Source organism: Hippocampus bargibanti, linkage group LG18 (genome assembly GCF_051943395.1).
Source record: "Hippocampus bargibanti isolate YZ-2025 linkage group LG18, ASM5194339v1, whole genome shotgun sequence".
NCBI classification, from domain to species: Eukaryota; Metazoa; Chordata; class Actinopteri; order Syngnathiformes; family Syngnathidae; genus Hippocampus; species Hippocampus bargibanti.
In genome coordinates, this window is record NC_142751.1 from 6,784,767 (window position 1) to 6,800,008 (window position 15,242).

The following is a 15,242-nucleotide window of genomic DNA, read 5'->3' on the forward strand; positions in this document are numbered from 1 at the left end:
TGAACTTCCAAAACTCACACATGAGCGAGGCTATTCAGTTGTGAAAATATATCATTCATTGGGGGTGCGCCTTATACTCCGGTGCGTCTTATACACCAGAAAATACAGTAAGTCAATATAGATATAAAATATAATTACCACTTTTAGAACCAAGAAGAAAAAAAAACAAGACAATGAACTTCCAAAACCTACACATGGGCGAGGCTATTCAGTTGTGAAAATATACCATTCATTGAGGGTCCGCTTTATACTCTGGTGCGCATTATACACCGGAAAATATGGTAAGTCAAGGAAAAGTTGAAATGTAATTAGCACTTTTAGAACCAAGAAGAAAAAAAAAACAAGAGAAAGAACTTCCACAACCCAAACATGGGTGAGGCTATTCAGTTGCGGCTATAATAAATGCCACAATGCTAATTGGATACATAGATCCACTGACATTGTTTTTAAACCTAGACCCGTAAGTACTTGAGAACAATATAGCCACAGTGCAAGACTGCAAACTGAAGACAAGCACCTGCTATTTCTAAATGCACACAAATGTGCGCGCATGCGCACACACGCACACACACGCACACACACACACACACACACACACACACACACACACACACACACACACGCACACACGCACACACACACACACACACACACACACACACACACACACGCACACACACACACACACACACACACACAGACAATAATGTCAGTGCAATAGGTGGCGACAATCACGGCTATACGTGAACAACTTTTTTTCTTTTCTCTATCTTTCATAACTTTGCTGCTGTGAATTAGGAATGTCTCCAACATGAGACAAATAAAAAAAATCATCATCATCATCATGTAAATTGAGTAAATGGCACGGTATTAGTCTTTCTCTCTCTTTCCCTCTCTTTCTTTCTCTATATATCTCTCCCTGTCGCTTTCTCTAAGTTTGTAAGCTGAGGTATCACTGTATGTTTTAGAGCTCTTCTATATATTCAGACCCGTTTAGGCACCATTATGCCTTGGGACGACCATTAAAGTGGGTCATTTCCAAACATACAGTAATCACACTAGCACACCATTCTCTCTCTCTCTCTCTCTCTCTCTCTCTCTCTCTCTCTCTCTCTCTCTCTCTCTCTCTCTCTCTCTCTCTCTCTCTCTCTCTCCTACTTTCTCACCCACATCCGTCTGCCACCTGTTTTCCCAGAGTTATGACCTCAGTCTGCAAGCGTCTCTCCCAAACAAAGCCAAACTACATACAGCTGTGTGTGTGTGTGTGTGTTTGTGTGTGTGTGTGTGTGTGTGTGTGTGTGTGTGTGTGTGTGTGTGTGTGTGTGTGTGTGCGTGCGTGTGTGTGTTTGTGCGTGCATGAGTGTACACATGGGTGCATGTGAATGAAACAGAGAAATAATTAAATCGAGTGGTGCCTTGAGATATGAGTTTACTTCATTCCGTGACAATGCTCAGACTGCAAACTTCTCATATGTCACCTCATCTCTCCCCAATGAAATGTACGCCTATGCAAAGTGACGACAAATATCTTGTAATCTTCAATCAACTTTTTAAAGGGTACAGCACCGTACCGGATGTCTAACTTAGTTTAGTTCGACTTATTATATATTTATCGGGCTGAGCTTTTGCTTTCATTTCAATGATTGGTGGACAGTCCAGCAGGGTCTGATTCCAGCTCTGGGGTCCCTGTGTGGAGTTTGCATGTTCAGCCCATGGCTATGTGAGTCTTCTCTACGTACTTTGTTTTTCTCCCACATTCCAAAAACATGCGTAGTCGTTTAATGGAGCACTTCAAATTGTCCTGAGGTGTGATTGCAAGTTAACTTTGCTTGTTTTTCTTTCCATTATAGCATTGCTTGATGTGACTCACTTCCTGTGATTATGTTTTTAATGAAGCAGACAAAAAGCAGTAAGGCAATCAAGGGCCATATCCTGCCCTGACTTCAACAATGCGACTCACCGAGCACTGACATAACGTGCAATGACGCGTTGTGCGAAACCACACCCACTGACGGCTGATTATCACACGCAAACATCTGTGAAGAGGAAAGCAGGTGTTTGGGTTGAGTCTCAAGCCGCAGCTTTGCGCTTCCTCATCATTTTCAACCTGAATACATCTCGTTCACATTACCTGTACAACAGAAGCAATATGCTTACTGGTTGGAATAAAGACAGAGGTGACGTGAAAATGTGTTTGTGTAAAAATGTGTGAGACAACGACTTAAGAATTGGGACCCGAGTGACACATGCACAGAGGCGCAAAGGCACACGCCTCTACAGCAGATGTTCTCCATTCAGAGAAAACACTTCCATGTAAATGCTACCAACTCGACCAGTGGGAGTGTGACAAAGCTGCTGAACTGCTCCGGTGAGGACAGCGCAAAGTTAAATGTATCAAAATATAACATCCGTAGGTCATCCAAAATTGTAAACAAATTCTTCTGGTATATTGGTCAGCATTTCTTCAGCTCATTACTCCGCCGTTTTTTTTGGAAATGGGTTGCATCATGTGTGGTTCTGCAAATCCCCCCTGAGGGAAAATACACCTCAACAGAAAGCAGACTTTCTTGGTAAAGGTTCCAACACTTCCATTTACCTTCATCCCATCAATAATCGCCAAACTATTGTGACAGACAGAGACTTCTACAGTTCTGGTGGGCACTACCGGAGGAGCACTGTGATATTTGGAATTTGTTTTATCATTTCATTTCATTACAGTAACATCGACTCTGTCATTTTGACTCGATTCTGGGTCCAATAGTATAATTAGAAAAAAAGGATGAAAACAATCTAAATGTTTAACATTGCAGCATTGAAAGTTGCTCTTTGTAAACCCGCCAGATAAAGCTATATTCTATGCAAAGACATTTTAACTCATTCACTGCCAGACAATGGGAAAACGTGTCTACTCCAGTGCCGGGGTTTTTGTCATTTTCACTCAAATTGCAGGACCCACAGGATATTGAATTTTAGGACTACATAAACATTCAATGCAGCTTAGACTCTTTTCTTTCATCAGGAAAATAAAGTTAATTCTTTGGTTACATGGGTCTGGAGTTATATGAGCTTGAAATTGGGGCGACTGCATAAAAGGCAACTAGCGCCCCCTCATGGGAGGGAAAAACATTGCCAGAGGTCTGACCAGCGTTTTATCGGTACCCCCCCTGCAAAAAAATAAAATACAAATTCAGGAATGGCGCTTCCCGTCATGATTTTCAATTCTGGAATAAATTCGGGAATGGCAATGAATCAGGCAAGGTAAACATCATTTGTGCTCACAACATATGTGGGTGTATGTGTGTACGGAATCATGCACAGACAAAAACAAACAATCCGGGCCTGAATGAACGTGTTCAGGCATCAGAAAGTGTGGATGCGTTTCGAAATGTTCCTCTGTCACAAACACACCCACGTCTCCTTATGCCACGCAGCTGTTTGCTTTTCTAAGTAGACTAAACTCCCCCGGGGGTTTGTATTCAAATAGTGTATTTCTAGCCATCTTTGCACATGAGCAACGAAAAAACAAAACAGATGACCAGGTCCTACCATGAGTGAGTGTCTGTTGCTGGACAGCAGTCCTGTCCCATAGCCGCTTCCCAGAGAGCCCATCGCGCCGTTGTGCGTATGCGCGGCCCCAATCAGGCCGTGCATGTCACCGTGTCCGCCGCTCATGGCTGTTGATGGACCGACAGCATGGCTTCGTAATACGTGAATGGCATCGTCCAAGCGCTCCAAACGGTCCTCAATGCGACTTTGCTGCAAGTTGTGAAAAAAAGAAGTGCTGAGAAAACTCAATAAGCAATAACTTATTGTTCACGATGTGCCTCTTTCTAAACAAATTTCAAGTGGAACAAAACTCGTCTTAGATTTTGAAACACTCTATCGGAATTAAGACGGATGGAACTTGTTTGAACTCTTACAAAACATCTCATATATAGTTAAAACACATTGTGGAGATCCGCCTACCAACGAGTGCAGAGGAGCCTCATAGTTTGGCGACGATGCTCCCTGCCCGCCATTCCTGGACCACACAGCTGAACTGGCGGCTGGGGAGAGAAAGAACCAGAATTGATCAGAAGAAGAGGCCATTACAGGATCAAAGGATTGTGGTGATTCATTTCTATTTCATGTATTGCCTAATTGTAAATGCAAACAGGAATAGCAAAATGGGACCTTTTCTTAGCAGCCAGAGCAAAATATTTATTTATTTATTTAATGTGTCGGACGTTTCGCTTCTCATCCAAGAGGCTTCGTCAGATAACAAAAATGTTTGCTGGTAGCTTTCATAGCTCTGGCCCTACATATAAATCCCTACTGTCCTGAGGTGGCGTCCGACACCTTCAAAGAAGTACAGATGACGGCTGAAGAAACCTTTTCATCGATGCACCATTCCTTTACGACGAGAGCTTACACAGACATATTTATTTATTTATTTTTAAAGTAGACCCTGGAATGGGGTGCAGTTCCCCAAGCTAGCAAGGCTAGCACATTATCTGCACGCAACTGTTGACACGTTCGTATTCCTCAATGAAGATCAGTGCCAGCGATTCCAAAGACCGCAGCACGTTTCAAAAGCAAACAAGCCACCTCGGGGCTCCGCTCAATTCCTCATGCTATATTCATTACTGTGTTGTCTTGACACAGAGCAGTCCGCTTTTTGTTTTTACTGCGGTTACAGATAGCATAGCATTCCTCGAATCAAGATTTCTATTTGGAACAGCGTTTCGAGCAATCGTGTCATGCTCATGAGCCAGCAGTAAACAAACTGTTTTTGGTTTTTTTTTGTATTTTTTCTCTCAGATTTTAGGCCATTATTTGGACACCGGTGATGATTCATTTCGCTCTGATCGGATCAAAAATTGGCCTTTCTTCAAATGATGGATGGCGTGTTAAAGAAGAAAGGTTTGCTTTTAGCAAAAGAGCTTGAAATGCAAGAGGTCTCTAATCATGTCCACTTGTGAAATTTGTACATGAAAGGCCCAGTAAAAAAAACAAAAAAACAAACAAACCAAGTCATCATATTGCCTAACAGACATGCAAATATCAGATGTGCATCTTTGAAAAGAGTCGTAGTGACTGTCTGATGAGCATGTGTCATCAGCGAGACAAGTATGCTTTGTTGAATCTTTTTGTTTGTTTGTTTGTTTGTTTTTCACTTTGAAAGGTGATATCCAAAACGACAGGTCTCATTAGCTGGTAGACAGAGATGAGAGGCACTTGTTGAATTCCCATTAAGATAAGACTTTTGAGAGTTGGCCGGGTTCAACAGCATTGCGCGTGAGAGTATTATTCTTTGGTTCAAGTAGCTTGCAAATTAATTCGAATGGGGTGAGGGTGGAATCCAATTAAATTGCTGAAGAACATTTGAACTGATAAGGACAATTGAAAGTCTTCAGCTATTGCAATGTGGGAGGAAATTGCAGTACCTTGAGAAAAGCCACACAAACACATGCAAACACAAAAGACAAAGCCCAGATCGGAACCTACAACCACTGCATATATCTGCACTGCAATTTGCTGCCGATTTTTATTTTATCAAGTTGCTGAAAAAAAATGTCTTGAATTATATTTTTATTTTATCAAGTTGCTGAACATATATATATACATATATATATATATATATATATATATATATATATATATATATATATATATATATATATATATATATATATATATATATGCGTATGTCGAACTGTCGCGGCTTGGAGTAGAAGAGATTTACATGAGACAGGAGATGTTAGAAAGAAATTACTTCTTGAAGATTTGCCTGGTTTCACTCATTTACAATTGATCCGAAAAGTACATCGCTGCAAATTTGAGCTTTGTGTTGTCGATTTACGGATGCATGATATATCTGTCTTATCTCGCTTTTACTTGCTCACTGCCCTGAGCCTTGGTCTCGACTTTGATCTCATTAGCACAGGTATACCTTCTGGTGTATTCTCTCTTTGCCTTGAACTCAAAATCAATGCTAATTTCCACATGCTAATTATTATACAATCATCGGCGTACATTCATGTGCAAATACATATATAGCTATTATGTGGCAGGGCAAATTGCTTTCAGTCCGACGCTGTCAACCACCCTTGCAGCATTATTAGCCTTGGATATCAATTTGCATGTGGTTTTCGCTAATAGGTTTCAATTCTCATTTGTAAAAAGTAGAGTGACTTTGACACCATCATAAACACCAATTACGGTTATGCAAGCAGGAGCCCAACCAGCTAGAAAAGATGAGAGTGGGAGAGAGGGACGTAGAGGGTAAAGTGGGGGTAGTCTGTGCTGTGGAGGGGGGCACGGCTCACGCTCACATAGCCTGTAGGTTTGTGAACAATTTGTCGAAATGGTGCGCGTAATTAAAGCTATCTGTCACAAGGCTCGCAGGAGGAATATAAAACGATGTGTCACTGCGACAATTAGAGACAAATTCAACACAACTATTATTCGGAGTCATTTTTCATTTTAAGAAGCAGGAGGAAAGGGCTGGTGGTGGGGCAAGAAAAAAAAAAACAAGTCAACTCATAGCATTGTGATAGTTTTATTTGATGCAAATCTTGTTACCAAGTTTGATTCAAATCACAGTCAAGTTCCGATGATAATGATCAAAAATGCATATAATATGCATATACCGTATTTTCTGCACTATAAGGCGCACCTAAAACAAAATATTTTTTTAAAAGCTGACCATGCGCCTCATAATCCGGTGCGCTTTATGTATGGAAAACGTTTTAAAATGTCATTCATTGAAGGTGCACTTTATATTCCAGAAAATACGGTATATGTTTCTCCCTTTGGATGTTTGTGTTGTAATATTGTTGGTGTGTATCGCAAGGATGTCGGAGTACCTGTGAGGGTGGGCGGGGAGCCCACTGGAGTTGAGGGATTGGAGGAATAGCTGTTGTTTGTGTGGTCTGGGGAGTAGATCTGAAATAACATACATACATACATAAATAAATGAATAAATAAACGAAAAATAATAAATAAATAAATAAATAAATAATATACATAAAATACCCACAACCAATTGAGTTTAGGGCTCATGAACCCGACAAATAATATTTCTATGTTATACTCTACACATAGTTGAGACTAGAATAATATTAGATTATTAATGTGTGCACGTGTGCGCTGTACTTACCGACGCTAGTGCTTTCCCTAAGGCGTCTCCTGTCTGGGAGCTACTGGTCGCGCCGCTCTGTGCTCGGTTAGCTGTGACACATTCAAATGCACACACACGCACACACACACACACACACACACACACACACACACACACACACACACACACACACACACACACACACACACACACACACACACGCACACACACACAAACACGCGCACACACATAGACACACACGTTTGAACAAGGGAGGGATAACGATGTTTTCTCACAAACAAGGATGCGACTACATTCAATCTCAATATTCTTATGAAATTGCTCCAAATAACTGGGAAATGTGTTTCCGGTTGACAGGAACAGAAAAACTAGAAAGGTGAATGTAGGAATCAAGTCTCATTTTATATGGGGGTGAATTTGTTTGAAAAATTGGTAATTAGTTTTTCAATACAATTGTTGAAGAGTTCTCCATTTTTATGCTATGGGCTTTTTTATTTTGAAAACGAGAGCTTCACAGGCCTCCTCCATATCCTGGAGCTATGGTACCAAAAGCCAGATATCTCTCAATTCTTTTGAGAGAAATTCTTTGATCTTTTCAATTTCCCACAAGAGCTCAGCTCTTTCACTTTCATGACTTCTACTTCTTTTATTATTTTGACACCGAGTATGGTGTTTGTTTACAGCAATAACAGTCAGACTAACAGTTTTTCAATTTGTTGTGCAAGGTCCATTTATTCATTTATTTTGAACATTTAACCATGCCTAAACATTTTTTTGAATCAAAGATGCAAGTAAAGTTATTATCTGGATTTATTTGTATTTTTTTAATTTATTTTTTACTGGGGCGGGCACTGATTCTTAATCTGCCCTCCTATTGCTCTCCCTCAACATCCTTAATAAAAACAATAATAAAAAACATGTAGTGATATTTGATAAAATGTATGCATCAGGGCTTAGGTTCAGGAACAGATGGCTTTTTGCCCACCATTTCATCACCATAAAATACAAAAGATGGTAAAACCAGTAAAAAGTTAGCGGACACCCAAGCAGACAACTCGGAAAAGTTGCCTGCCCGGCCATAAAGTTTCCTGCCCCATTTTTCACGACTTTAAACATAATAAGACGACTAATCAGAAAAAAAAAACATTGTTGCAAAGTATAAAGGATTTTTTTAAATTAAGGAAGTACCTACCACAAATGCTCCCTTGCTTAATTTATGGTAAATATCCCTTGCTGAAGATTTTGCTCCATTTGCCGTTTGTCGTCATGGTGCGGATTGCAATGTTTGCGTTGCATTGTCTGCTCACAGCCACGTGGACTCCTCTTTCTAAGTGGCTTTCAAAACTATCAAGTATACTTTTCAGCAGCCAATCAGAAGCCCGTTCCATGCTTTGGACTATACCGTGACTCGAAAGTGCACCTGAGAGTTTTGAAAGTCGCTTAGAAAGAAGAGTCCAAGTGACTTGTAGCGGTTTAGTTATATATTTTGCTTTATTGAATAAAACAAACGTTTGATTTGAAAAAAAAAAAAAATTCTTGAAGAAGTTGTCGACCGCCTGGGCCGAGACATTTTGAAAGTTGTACGCCCGACGTAAAAGTTGTACGTCCTGGGCCACCGGGCAGACATTATTTCAAACACTGGTAAAACCCATATAAAAATGTGATATACAGTAAAGTCTCGTTATATCGATATGCTCGGGAGTCGGAAAAAATATCAATATAACCGGACTATCGATATATCCGATCCTGCGGCATGTAAATTTTCTCCTTGCGTTCATAGAAATAGTATCGTAATAAGCAGTACTATCGATATAACCGATATCGATATAACGAGACTTTACTGTGTATGTGTATATATATATATATATATATATATATATATATATATATATATATATATATATATATATATATATATATATATATATATATATATATATATATATATATATGTCTGTGTAGCCCTATGCTGGAGGGTTCTGTGTTGTAAAGGGTGGTTAGTATATATATATATATATATATATATATATATATATATATATATATATATATATATATATATATATATATATATATATATATAAAATAAAGATAAAAACACACTTCTGATTCAATGTGCAGTTGAACAGTGCAAGTGTCAGTTGTGAGCCAGGTGTCACTGTTTAATGGGAAAGTCATTTCTGAGGAGTTTATTCAGTTTTAAGTGATGACAAAATGTACGAAGTTGCTGGAGCGTATCCAATCATTGGTCGTGTCTAGAAATGTGCATGCTATTGGCCAGACAGCACCGATGTGCACTCTGAGCAGCTACTCTTGGCAAACCTGTGAGGTTTGTGGAGGGTCTCGGTCCTGAAGTCTCTACAAATAGACCGGATTTACCGTTCAACCAAATCTGTTTCACACACTTGCAGTGTACCGATGCCAAAGAGGAAGGATGTGACCTCAATGTACCAGATGAACTCAGAAGCACACACACAGGCAGATAGAAGAAGTCTGACATGCTCACAACTCACAATTCCTGATGGCAGATCCCAGATGGAAAGTTCACACTCGTACACACAAGTTAGACATACATTCACACATGAACATAAACGGTATCAGGTGAAAAAAAGGTAATTTCCCTGGAAATTGATGCACTAAAGAAAGAAAAGAAGCAGCATGTTTTGGGGTTAAGGCCTGCCTCATGAATGCCACACTTCTGGCCATCTGAGAGATTCCAACCCTGAACCTCAACCATAAACTCCCATCTGGAATTGTTGCACCATGTTGAGCACATGTGTCAGCCTCAAGGCACGGGGCCAGATCTGGATCACTGCGTCATTTTTATGTGGCCCGCAAAAGCAAATCAAAGAAGTCATCATTTATGATGCTTGCTAAAATTGGTACCAACATTTTGAATTTGTCTATGTCATAAATAAAAGAGATATTGAAGTTTTTTGTTTTGGTACCAAATCTATTATGACGATATCCGAAGACACTCTTTGAAGTAACCATTATTTTGTTGACTTTGTTGTATGGTGTTACGGTCCTAATGGCTGTTCAAGGGTAACGGTGACATCGTGGGTGAGATTATTTTTTTTAATAAGATGAAAATAGAATTTTATTTGTCTGTATATTTGATCCGTTGTAAAGTCAAATATGACTCAATTTCCTGTTTGTGTATCTGATTTGATGGAAAATAAAATAAATTCATTTGACATGCCATAACTGAGCAATTAGTTTTTGTGTCTTCACTCTCTTTTTAGTTATTTTATGTAAATGAACGGACGTACGAACAAACGAATGACGGAACGAATGAATGAATGAAATTCCAATGAAAAATGGGTGAAGTCAATGTCATTATCCCCAGCGACGGAATAAACTCCATTTTTCTTCCTATTCTTTTTCCTTTTCTGTTCCTTTCATAACTTTGATGCTGTGAATTAAGAATTTCTCCAATGTGAGACAAATAAATGTTATATCGCCATCATCGTCAAACAAATGCGTTGACAAAGTTGGCCGTGTGCTTTATGGATTTAAATCCTGGTGTGAACGACAGAATTTGTCAAACTCAATCCTATCCGGAAAAGTGTTCTTGATAGAAGTATTTTAATCCGTACCACACTGCAAAGGTTTGATGAAATAACACACGTGTTTGCCATTCTCTTGGTGCGCCGACTTGTTTTCTGACAAACCACTCACATTGAATGGTATGAGTGTGTGTGTGGATGCGTGCGTGTTTTGTGTGTGTGTGTGTGTGTGTGTGTGTGTGTGTGTGTGTGTGTGTGTGTGTGTGTGTGTGTGTGTGTGTGTGTGTGTGTGTTTGTGCATGCACGCACGCACAGGCACAATAACTTTCTGGAATGCTTGTCTTTCCATGAAAACAAACTTTCAATCTGTTTCTTATTGCTATTCCTATTTGTTCTGTTGGACTCAAAGCAATGGTTCTGGTTCCATCTGGCAGGCTGCACACGTGAGTGAGAGTGAATGCGTGTCGATGTCAAGGTGGTGCACAAGTGTCTTATCCATTGCAATTAAGTATTTTTTTGAAGGCTTGTTGTTTCATGTGCTCTCAAAATTGAAGTCTGCGCGTTTGTGTCCACCTTATTATGAAAACGAACCATGCTTTAATGTAGCTTTTTTCATCCTTTTTTGGGAGGACAATATAACGCTATGGGTAATTCCAAATGTATTTTCTCAATGGTTGGGGCACAAGCCACCAAAAAAGTCATTTCAATTTGTAAGGCCCCTTATATTAACTCATTCACTACCATTGCGGAATTTATTCAGTAATTGTAAAGTATGACGAGGAGCGCCATTCCCGCATTTGTTAGGTTTTATTTTTTCTTGTGTGGGGGTAGGTGGGGATAAAGTCCTGGTCAGACAACTGGCAATTTTTTTCCCCTTCCATGAAAGGGCAGCATTTGCCTTTTGTACAACCGCACTCACTTGCACCTCATATTACTCCAGACTCATATAACTTTGGAATTAAGTCTTTTTTTCCGATGAAAGAAGAGAGTCTTAGGTTTCTTATGGTGCATTGAATGTTTATGTAGTCCTAAAACTCAATATTCAGTGGGTCCTGGAAGTTGAGTGAAAATGACAAAAACCCTGGCAATGTAGTGGACACATTTTTGCATGTCTGGCAGCGAATGAGTTAAAAAATGGGTTTAAAAAAAGATTTTTCTCTGTTTGTCCGTGTAAGAAAACAAGAAATGGAAAATCACACAGAATGCAATATTGGATCGTTTAAATAATGACAACTGTTGACAACACATTATTGGATTACAACATTCCGGTCCGACATACAATTAGGTTTACTTGTTGGTTTCTTAAAAACTTGTCATTCATAATCCTGGATGTCCAAAGACGTGTATGAAATATATTCTCTAAATTGCGACTTAAAATACACGATATACTTCGCACGATGGTTGCTTTGGGCAAATTCTCATCAGTGGAAAAAACCGAGCCATGATTCAGAGATTCAGTGCAAAGAGCACATTGAATGACAGGCTTTTTTAAAGCCTGATCTCTTGACAATTAGTTCCAACAAAATGGTACGGAGTCAGGCAATGATTTGTGGGTCTTACCCATAATGCTGTCTGTGCCGTTGGTGGGAGCGGTGGAGCAAGATGCGGTACTGTAGTGATTGGCCCCGCCCCCTGCTCCTCTGTGGAAGCTGGACATGGGAGGAAGGCTGGAGTTGATGTCTGCTGATGAATGTGCCGGGTAACTCTGAACAGAAATGATAAAATCATGAATAGCAATGTATTTATATGTTCACAGAAGTGCACCGAGAAGGTATGTAAATACGATGTTTCGAAATTTGTGATGATGACATTCACATCTGGAAAACGGTGCAGTTGTGAAGTGAATAGCATCGCAGCTCACCAGTCTGTCGTGAGGGTGAACGCCACAGTAGGAGGAGCTCTGGGAAGGGCCATGGGCAGGGTTCCCGCCTCCCAACATGCTGCCATGGTAACCCTGTTGGCTGAGATTGCTGCTACTGCTGCTCCAGGGTTCGCCGCTGTGGTGACCATCTTAAGAATAAGAATAAGAATAAGAATAAGAATAAGAATAAGAATAAGAATAAGAATAAGAATAATTCTCTCAAAATGGAGAAAATCCCATTTTACAGCTGCGATTTATGAACGGAAGAAAATAGAAGAACAAGATAGCTGCTTTAAAGGTACCCACTATTGTGGCGCCATCTTGAAATCAGAATAACATATTTAATAATAAAAATAAAAAGAAGAGTCAAATAAAACTTGTGCACTGAGCACGTTTTCAATGCATATTACCAATGATTGAAGCACAGGTGCATTTGTAACAAGACAATGACGCAATTGCAAGTGAACGCTCATGCTAAAGCTAGCATTAGCATCTAGCTGTGCCACCACTCTGCAAAGGTAAAAGCCTTTGTTCGCCGCAAAGAGATTCCCATTTGACATGAGTCGCAATGTGGGCGTGAGCGAGACGTTCAGTTCAGTCTTGTATTTTTTTGTTGTTGTTATTTTTGTTTTCACACATCACTACAATAATCAACAGTTAGCTTTCCATGGTTCACTGTAAAAAGGCGTTTTTCACCATTTTGGGAGGAAAATATAGTAGTTATATTGAAGTTTACATTGTAAAGGCGTTATAAGCAAAATTGCCAAAAGGAAAATGAATGATATAATTGATATGATAACATTGGGTGTTGGAAATTAGAACATATAAGATTGGAACGGGGGACGATGAAAAAAATATGCATATTGCATTATGTTACAGGGAAAAAAATATTTTTTTATACTTAACAAAATACAAATTATAATATTGAGTCCTTTCATCTGCCACAACATGTGCGCATGGGTGGAGTTTTCTTTTGTATGGGATTTTGTTGGACACGGTCAGATAGCTATCGCGAAAAAAAAAAAGTTTACAATTTTTGTCAGCTTCCACGGTCCCCTACCTGGCATAAAAAATGAGCTTGGGAAGCCAGAACCCGTTGGTTTGGAGTTGGGATAACCCGGCGAATCCCTGTTGTAGTCAGCTGTGCTGGCAGACGGAGCGTATACCTGCAACAAACAAAAACACAGACATCTTAGAAAGACTCAACGTCGCACAGACAGTCTCTCATCTCTATTGGCTGATGATTCTTCAGTGAGACTTGATTGACACATCCCTAAATACAATTGTTCCGCAAGGGGTGTCGGGGTGCGGGACATAATGCATTGTCCTGTGGCACTGCCTATTGTACAGAAAATACACTCAAGCCGTGATCCACGGTCAATCAATCCATTCACCCATCCATCAATTTTCCACACTGCTTATCTTGTTCAGTGTTACAGAGTGAATGATAATGATGATAACTGACTTCGCTGGAGCTCAAACATAACAGAGTGCATCACTGATAGTTTGCTGTATTTTCCGGTGTATAAGGCGCACCAGAGTATGAGGCGCACACCCAATAAATGGTGTATTTTCAAGCTTTTTCCATTTATAAGGCTTAGCGGACTATAACATTGATTCTCTTCTCACCTTGAAATCCCATCTCAAAACCCACATACGTATTTAAAATCACATTTTCTGTGTAGCTTTATCTCTTGTTTCTATTTATAATTGTATTTTATTTATTATTGTCTGTGACTGTAAAGTGTCCTTGAGAGCTTTCAAAGGCACTTGAAAATTAAATGTATTATTATTATTATTATTATTATTATTATTATTATTATTATTATTATTACTATTATTATTATAAGGCGCACCTTAAATGAATGAAAAACGTTTTCCAAATATAATATATAAATATAGAAAAGTTTTCCATATATAAGGCACACCACATTATAAGATGCTATAGTAGAGGCTTGGGTAGCGCAATACTTCTTCTCTGGTGTGGAAATGGAGTCTGTGGCTGCTGTTAGTAGTTGTGAGACCGGTTGTGGCTCAATAATACTTCACATATAAGGCGCAACGGCTTATAAGGCGCAGGTTTATCTTTTGAAGAAAATCTGGCCTTTTGAGTGTGCCTTATACACCGGAAAATACGGTACTTAATAATAATTTTTGTAAGAATTATTATTCCCTTGATCCACCGGACACGCCCACTACTTCTGACCAAAACAGTGTTTGACAAAGCAGTCGCGACACGTAGTCTGGTTCTCCTTTTATTCAGGCCCAGTTTGATGTGCAAAGGAGGAACAAAGCGTTGATTTTCTTCTCAGAGGGGGAGCAGCAGCCAAGCGGCATTGCACCCAAAACACAGTCAAAAGTGAGATGCCATGCAGACGCAGAGGCCTGTTATCACTCAAAACAGGTGACGTTTTTCCTCACGAGCGCAACGGCCACACGAGGAGACCAAAGGAAGCTCGCCGTTACATTCCTCTGCTTGAGCGTGTTTGGAAATGCGTGCGTGCATATAGCGTGCAAACACTCAGCCATGACGCGTGCTCGCACCGGATGACGAAGGCCCTGGAACAACTGTTCGAAGCTCACATCTCCTCCCACCATCTCTCACTCAACACTTTTATCCCATAAAATCAATATGCGGCTGTGAGCACTTCAACTTTTGAATGTTTTCACGTGAATGTGACATAAATGGGCTACAGAAGAAACGCTGAAAAACAGATGACCTGCAGATGAAAGGAAAAAAAAAACACTT

The 15,242-nt window shown here is 39.8% G+C and overlaps 1 protein-coding gene across 7 annotated transcripts in view; it reads right to left on the reverse strand.

Annotated features, from left to right (window-relative positions):
• Window positions 1-15,242, reverse strand: part of tcf4 (transcription factor 4) — a 153,768-nt gene that overhangs the window by 15,920 nt on the left and 122,606 nt on the right. For all 7 annotated transcript variants that reach the window (XM_089019791.1, XM_089019792.1, XM_089019793.1 and 4 more), the window contains 7 exons: window positions 13,554-13,659; window positions 12,494-12,642; window positions 12,193-12,337; window positions 7,142-7,212; window positions 6,849-6,927; window positions 3,967-4,046; window positions 3,547-3,756 (listed from right to left, as the gene is read on the reverse strand). In XM_089019791.1, coding sequence (XP_088875917.1) covers window positions 3,547-3,756; window positions 3,967-4,046; window positions 6,849-6,927; window positions 7,142-7,212; window positions 12,193-12,337; window positions 12,494-12,642; window positions 13,554-13,659 — 840 coding nt within the window. The remainder of the gene's footprint in view (window positions 1-3,546; window positions 3,757-3,966; window positions 4,047-6,848; window positions 6,928-7,141; window positions 7,213-12,192; window positions 12,338-12,493; window positions 12,643-13,553; window positions 13,660-15,242) is intronic.